We start from the raw sequence: 7,642 nt of genomic DNA, 5'->3' as shown, positions 1-7,642 counted from the left end.
ATGCACAGAGTCCGCATAGAATTGGTTGACCCTAGTTGGGGAATAAAATTGATACAATGGATGCCAATAAAAAGTGGTAGAAGTTTGACATCACGTTGTAACAAGCCCAGTCACTCGGGGTTCTTGGTTCCTAGATTTCTTCAGTAGTACACACCATGTTGTAGTTTGATTGAAGTATTCAAATTAGCAACTACAATAAGATACTTTCAATCATCTGAAAAATGGTTTCTATGTAAACTCAATCATCCATAGCAACACTAATTCAAATGTTTGCTAAAATTTGATCTCTGGTATCAACCTTCCAACCTCAAAGAACCGCAAAAATTCAACAATTGACAACATGCTTTCGGCTCTAGTTATTTGTAGTTTTGTACATTTGAAAGTCAAAAAGTAACAAATTGAAGAGAGAGCTACACCTGAAAGGAATCAAGCATGGCTTTTAGAGTTTTCTCAGATGCTTTCCACTGTTTATCGTTTGCGCTTGCTACAAATAAGACGACGGTGTTCCCCTTTGCTGTTGCCTTCGCAAGATTATGTGAACCCGTCAAAGCAAAAGGAGTCTCAAGCACATATTTGTAATACTGGACATCAAAATATGGAAAGTTGTTAAAAGAATTATTTTAATAGAAATTTAAGTGATGTAACATTAACAAAAGTTACACAGAGTGCGTATTGAACAATAGCCACCACACACACATATTGCTTTTTTCTAATTCACAATTAATTTTCACAAGTAACATCAAACAAACATGTAGATTAAAGAAATGAAATATACTTATATCCAAGTGTTTGCGGGATAAATCACTCTTGATTTAAGAAGCAATAAGTGTTAGCAGCCATTGTTTTTTTGATAAGTAATAAGAATATATTAAAAAGAAGAGGGGTGTCACCTGAGTATACAGGAAGTATACATCAAGGACAAATACAAATCAAGTGCATAAACTACAAAAGTCCATGAAACCATGGACTGAAGAAAAAGAACGAAAGCCAAACAATGAAACCCAATCCAGAAGAGTCTTAAGGAATAAGAGTTTAAGATCTGCAATTGATCTCTCTAAATCCTCAAAATGCCGGTTATTCCTCTCCCTCCAAATGCATCACATCAAACAAACAATATGTTAGCAGCCATTTTAACATATGAAAATGAGACAAACACCTTCAAATTTCTTTAAAAATTTTCAAGTGGCTCAATATTCTCAATCATTAACCTCTCGACATATCATTTTCCACAAATTTCACAAAATAATCTCTAGTTTTTTTTTCTTCTCTCATTGTCAACATGTGTTGGAAACTACATGTCTAACTTCCTTGCCCAAATATATGTTATGACAAAGTAAAGCAAGTTTCATGCATAAGCAAACCTCACAGCAATATGAATCTGTAGTAATACTGGCAGTGTTACTATATTCATCTGATAAAATATTTGCACATGCTCCAGTGTCCCTTTAAACTGGAACAAATCCTGATTCAATTCCTCTGCTTTTTCTACCGTTTGGAACATACACAACCAAATAGTGCTTATTAGTGTCCTATTTCTAGTTTCTTTTCCTACTTGCAAGCAAAAAGAAGAGAATGAGGACTGACCATAAATGACAACAGAAGAATTATGATAGCAAACCATATGGTAAGTAATCTAGTAAAAAGAGTTGTACCGTTTGATCACCAAGCTTTTCAACTGATGTCTCAAGGAGTTCATCTGGATCATATGTATTTCCAGTAACAAAAGGGCCAAGAGAAGCAATGAGCTTCTCAGGGCTCCCAATTTCTTCAATCGATGAATTTGGTTTATTGGTCAGGCGTATCAAAGGTGAAGCCACTACCTGGACTTTTCCTTGTTTCTCATCTTCGAATTTCACCTCCACCCAAGGCTCTGCACATTTTGGCTGGCAGTAATTACCAGATAATATATTTGCTATTCGCAATTGCTTCCAAGTTGGTGGGAGGATGAACTGGTAGGGTTGCACATTTCCTGCAAAGAACTAAATCACAATTATCATTAGCACATACAAAAAAAGAAAAAAAAGAAAAAAAACAGAATAATTATAAAACAATGCTAGAGAAATAGTGGATTATTAATTTATTTAGAGGGTATATTTATTGTTGGTAATAGAGAATATTAGAATCTAGATTCTAAAATCTATTTCATTCTGTAACTCTGAATTGTCTAGTTAAAAATGAATTGCAGCAACAGCATTTGATATGCACATTATGGTGTACGTTGTTCATTACATAATTGATTATGTATTTGGTCAAATTATTTTTAGTTTTCAAGTAATACTTATCAACAAAGTGATGTTTCAGTCAGTTGATGGTGATGACAACAATGGAAACAAGCAAAGCCTCAACTATGGTTGCAGGATTTGAGGCCTTAAGAAGGTGGAATATAGCAGTGGTAAAGGCATTGTAGTTGTGAACAGCCTAATAGCAGTGGCAAAGGCAGCAAAGATGATCAGAATGCTGTTGGTATTTGGAACTATAGCAGTATGGTTTTGGCAATCGTTATTGTAGATGGACGGTGGTGGTAATAATTACATGGCTGTGTCAGAATTGTCATTGCTCTATTGGTCATAACAAGAGTCGGGGTGTGCAGGAAAAGCTGATGTTGTTGGCCATGGTGAAGAAATTCAACACTGGTAGTTGCAAATGAAGAGCAAAAATGTCCTATAATTAACCAAATTGGGGGTAAGACTGCCTACCAATTACCTCTCCCAAACCCTGCAAAAGTGGGAGTCTAGTGCTCTGGGTATGATCTTTTTATTAGTATTAACCAAAAGCCAAAAAAGAGAGGTCTATCATTCCTCTCATTTAGTGGTAGCGGTAATAATTACATGGCTGTGTCAGAATTGTCATTGCTCTATTGGTCATAACAAGAGTCGGGGTGTGCAGGAAAAGCTGATGTTATTGGCCGTGGTGCAGAAATTCAACACTGGTAGTTGCAAATGAAGCACAAAAATGTCCTATAATTAACCAAATTGGGGGAAAGACTGCCTACCAATTACCTCTCCCAAACCCCGCAAAAGTGGGAGTCTAGTGCTCTGGTTATGATCTTTTTATTAGTATTAACCAAAAGCCAAAAAAGAGAGGTTTATCATTCCTCTCATTTAGTGGTAGCATGTTTGGCAAATATTAAAGGTTAACATGTATGCCAGTGGGACAACAATTATCATGTTCCCTTAATCCTCAATACTTTATTCTGATGTTATTGTGATGCACGGTGAAGGGACAATACTACTTATAGTTCAATTATTTAGCAACTTCTCTAATGATAGACACTGGCTGTTGTGAAAGAAACTAAATAAGAGTCTCAGTGCTAATAGCAAAACTGTGATGTTTGGGAGTCTTTAGATGCTTATAGAAAATTCCAGGGCAAAAATGTTGCATTTTCATTGATTATAGGGACAACTTCTTTATGCAGAATGCTTCAATCGATTTCCTGATCTCAGGCTTCGTCTGACTTGTTAGTAAACAATTTCAGGAATCAAAGGTAGTAATGGACTCCCAACACATAATTATGTCAAAAGCTCAAATCCACTTCATTCATTCTGTGATCAAGAATTCCAGATCAGTTGATACGTTGAGGAAATGCAATGAGTTGCCCTTTTCAGTCCACATTCACTATGTCAGTTCTCCCTAAGTTTCATGGATTTGCTTGACTTCCTATTCCTATCACTGTATAATCTTTCTAAACCTAAACATCCCTAACTCAAATTCCATTTTGATTAAGTCCATTGACATCCAAGATATGAATGCTAAGTCGATTTCTTTTTCCTGGGTATAAAACATGGAACACCCATTTACAATTTGAATACAAACACAACATGATCCATTAAGAATCCATGTGTGTGCCTCTATAAGCTGAATCAATAAAATTCTAAACCCTTTTGATTCTTCCTTCTTCATGTTTCAAACCCAATTGAAATTTCAAAAAACAAATCGCAAAAACTACAAAGGTATCAAAACCTTGACCAATCACCATACTACTCGTAACGCAAGCAGTTAGTAGATACCAGAAAATCAACGTAATTGCCATAGGTATTGATGAATTACCATTTGTCCTGAAAACTGAAATTGATAAGAAAATGGTTAACTTCTATAATTTAACCAATTTAAACCTTCCTTTATAGGATAGAATGAATCCACAGACACTAATCGAAACCTTCAAACCCAATTTTTTTGCAAATAAGCAAATTAAGATCAATGCTAAAGCATACATGAAGCCAAAAAAATTCAAAACATATTGATGGAATATTAGTTATTGTAGCTCTAGGTGGATGATGTAATGGTGAGGGGAGGTGGGGTTTGAACCAATATTAAAGATGTCATTACTACTGATGAGCCATCACAATATAAATGAATACAAATCCTCTGTTGTATCTCAATGATATACACAGCATTATTCTCAGTTTTCTAGAACACATATATAGTCAAAAAAGGAAAAAAGAAAAGAAGGAAAGGGTGTAGGTACCTGCGCGAAGAGCTGGGGTGTCTTTGGGAGAGGCTTTGAAGAGAACAAAGGAAGGGTCAGAAGGCAAAGTGGGGAGGTAAGAACCCACCTCCACTTCTTTAGCTGCAAAAGAAGGAGGTGCTTTAAGAAGAGGGAGCACTGCACCAGCCGCTGCTGCTAGGCCTTTAAGCAGTACTTCTCTTCTGAGACTGAGAGTGAGAGAGCTCTGACTTATCTGCTGAGAAAATCTGGCTGCATTATGGGCTTTGAAGTGAAGCTGTGGAGGTTTTGGATTACTGGTTGAGGTTGAGGTTGAAGTTGAGGATATGAGACTGGGAAAGCGTGGAACTGTAGAAGTAGTTGCCATTATTTGTTGTGTTGTTTTTGAAGGGTGGGATGAGATAAAGAGATGGATTTGGCATTGGTTCCCTCCCGCTCTCTTGATATAGTCTTATCCATGTTGGATGATGGTAACTAGAGAGAGAGAGAGAGAGAGAAAGAGAGAGCTGATGATGACTTTGTGATTTTGTACGGTATTGTATAGCCCAAAGCCCAAGGGATATTTCATTTGTTAATGGGGGTTGGGCCTAAAGCTAGCAGTGTAGTAGATTTTTACATGGGGTCTAGCCTGAAGGCCCTAAAAATATAAAATAGTGGTTTAGAGTGATGAGTGTAGTAATTTATACATGGGGCTTAGCTTGAGGGTCTAAGAATTTTTCCATATTTTCTGTTTTGATAATTCAATATTTACAAGAAGGGAGATTTTAAATTTTGAATGTCATGGATATTCCAAAAGGTGTCAACTAGTTTAATTACAAGGTTCTTGGCTAAATTTTCTATCTTTTAAAAAAAAAAAAATAAAATAAAATATGCCCAAGAAATATTTAGTAGCAATTTTAGACACTAAAAAAAAAACCAAACTACCAAGCCCATTGTTTTGGGCTAAAATGGGCAAACAAAAATTGTTGATTTCTTTTGTAATTAAAATTGTATAGAGTATAGACTATAGAGCACAACCTACCCTTTCGAAGCATCGACAAATCCAATTTCAACCAACTATTCGGTAGATAGTGGGTCATAGACCCATTCATTCAATTTGAGCATGTTGTTTGTGTTTCTAAAAACTAGAAAACTGTTTTTAAATTAGGAATTGAATGCAAATTGGATTTTATTCCTTGCCTTCCTATTGACCCTCAAAAAAGGTAATTGAAAGAATTTTTTTTTAAAATTATTTCATTTCATTTCCATTTCATTCCATCACCTCTCATTTCTCTCTCCCAAACAAAATGTTACTTTTTAGCTTTAGAAATTAGCAAAAAACTAAACAAGTTGATGCCAATGTACAAAACATTTTTTAAGAGAATAAAAAAAAATTGTTTTAAAATAATATTGTGATTTAAAAATGAAACATAATTCTTTCATTTTTTTTTTCAAAAAATAAAAATTTAATAAAACTTGTGTTGAAAGAAGAAAAAACTCAAAGCCTACTTAATAGAATTTCAATGACAACCACCAAAATCTCACCACATCCATGTGAATCTAAACACCCAAAAAAGCACTAAGTGCATTCACATTTAGATTTGAAAAAAAAAAAAAAAATCTCTATTTTATTTTACACTACCAAGTGGTCACTTTTTTATTTTACAAAACCCTACATCACATTCTCTATTTTGTAATATATTCCATTAAAATAATATGTTTTCTACACATACCAACAACAACAACAACAACTAGATTGAAGAAAAAAAAAAGGCCGAGACATTGCAACTCCATCACCTCAACCTACCCCCCATTCACTACTACCATTGCCACCAAAACCAAACCCAACCTTGACCCAACAACACCCACACCCACACTAACAACCAAAGACCACAAAACCTCAGCAACCCCAACCCTAAGTGGTTGTGGTCCATCGGATAAAAAAAACCATCGGAACAACTCGCATCAGCAACCCACTATAACCAAGTCCATAACAATGACCCACCATAACAAACTGAAGCTGACAATCACAAATAACACACAACAACATTGGATAGAAAAAATCCAAATTTGATAAACCCACACACAATAACACCGCAACTAAGTTGTGATTAGGGGGCCATACCTATTGGGGTAATGGATACCTGGACCGACCTGACCCGATAATTGCGGGTATTACCCTACTCGATTAGCGTCTGGGTATCAAGTATGGGTTTTTATGCATATCCAAATTTAGCGGATCAAGTATGGGTATTACCTGACCTACCTTTAATATATATATATATATATGTGTGTGTGTGTGTGTGTGTAATTTTTATTTTATTTTTTTAAAAAAGGTTGTATTATTGAGTGGATAAAAAAAACTTTGATACAAATAAATAAATAAATTAATTAACCTCTTTTTAAATAGAGAAAATAATAAATACAACAACCAATCTGCCTGTATTAGTTTCTTCACACAAAAAAACTAGTACATTCTATCAAGAAATAAAAAATGAAAATTTATCTCTCAAAAAAAAAAAAAAAAGAAAATTTCTAATTTCCTTTGCAATTTCCACGAAATAATATTAATATAGTACTATTATTATACATTGTAGTAGTAAACAATTTTTCTCTATATATAGGCTAAAAATTAATGATTTTTTTTTTTTTTTTTTGCCTCTTCTTCTAATGATAGATAGGATATAGCTATTCAAATGACATTCCAATATTATAAATGAAAACGTATATTTGATAAGGAAAAGTATGTGATTCTCAAAAAAAGAAGACAAGGAAAGGTATGTTGTTGACATTTGTTTGATAGTTGTCACTAAGGCTCCGCTTGGGAGTTCATAAGGGAATGGAATAGAATGGAATGAGATGGTCATAAGGGAATGGAAAGGAATGGAATGAAATAGAATGGAATATATTTAAGTAAGGGAAAGGAATGGAAAAGAATGGAATGGAATGGAATTAAGTAACCTTGATTGGATCTTTTAAAATAAAGGAATGGAAAGGAATGGAATGTAAGTAATCCTGTTTGGGAGCAACATGGAGAGAATGGAATGAAATCATTTTATAACAATATTACTATTAGACCTCTATTTTAAAATAAAAGGTTGAATATATAGGGGTATTTTGGGAGTTCTAGTAAAAAAAATCATTAAATCTAATTTCATTCCCTCCCATTCCTCCCAATTTCGAGGGGAATGAAAATTTGAGGTTTTAAGGGAATAGAGA

The 7,642-nt window shown here is 34.4% G+C and overlaps 1 protein-coding gene across 1 annotated transcript; it reads right to left on the bottom strand.

The window, feature by feature from the left end:
• Positions 1 to 201: 201 nt before the first annotated feature.
• Positions 202 to 4,905, bottom strand: LOC126693286 (psbP domain-containing protein 6, chloroplastic). The gene is made up of 3 exons (XM_050389203.1): positions 4,466 to 4,905; positions 1,653 to 1,969; positions 202 to 581 (listed from the first exon to the last, which is right to left on the bottom strand). Exons 1-3 carry the CDS (start codon positions 4,809 to 4,811, stop codon positions 411 to 413), a joined length of 834 nt encoding a protein of 277 aa, XP_050245160.1. The 5' UTR covers positions 4,812 to 4,905; the 3' UTR covers positions 202 to 410.
• Positions 4,906 to 7,642: the final 2,737 nt, after the last annotated feature.

Source organism: Quercus robur, chromosome 7 (genome assembly GCF_932294415.1).
Source record: "Quercus robur chromosome 7, dhQueRobu3.1, whole genome shotgun sequence".
In the NCBI taxonomy this organism is placed as follows: domain Eukaryota; kingdom Viridiplantae; phylum Streptophyta; class Magnoliopsida; order Fagales; family Fagaceae; genus Quercus; species Quercus robur.
The sequence above is the reverse complement of the archived record's forward strand: the minus strand, read 5'-3'. Positions and strand labels throughout refer to the sequence as shown.

Excerpts from the sequence above, each read along its gene's own strand:
- LOC126693286 (XM_050389203.1), bottom strand. The coding sequence starts at position 4,811 with ATGGCAACTACTTCTACAGTTCCACGCTTTCCCAGTCTCATATCCTCA. Across the intron at positions 1,970-4,465 it reads CACCCCAGCTCTTCGCGCAG|GAAATGTGCAACCCTACCAG; the intron begins GTACCTACACCC and ends AGTTCTTTGCAG. Across the intron at positions 582-1,652 it reads AAAAGCTTGGTGATCAAACG|TATTACAAATATGTGCTTGA; the intron begins GTACAACTCTTT and ends TTTGATGTCCAG.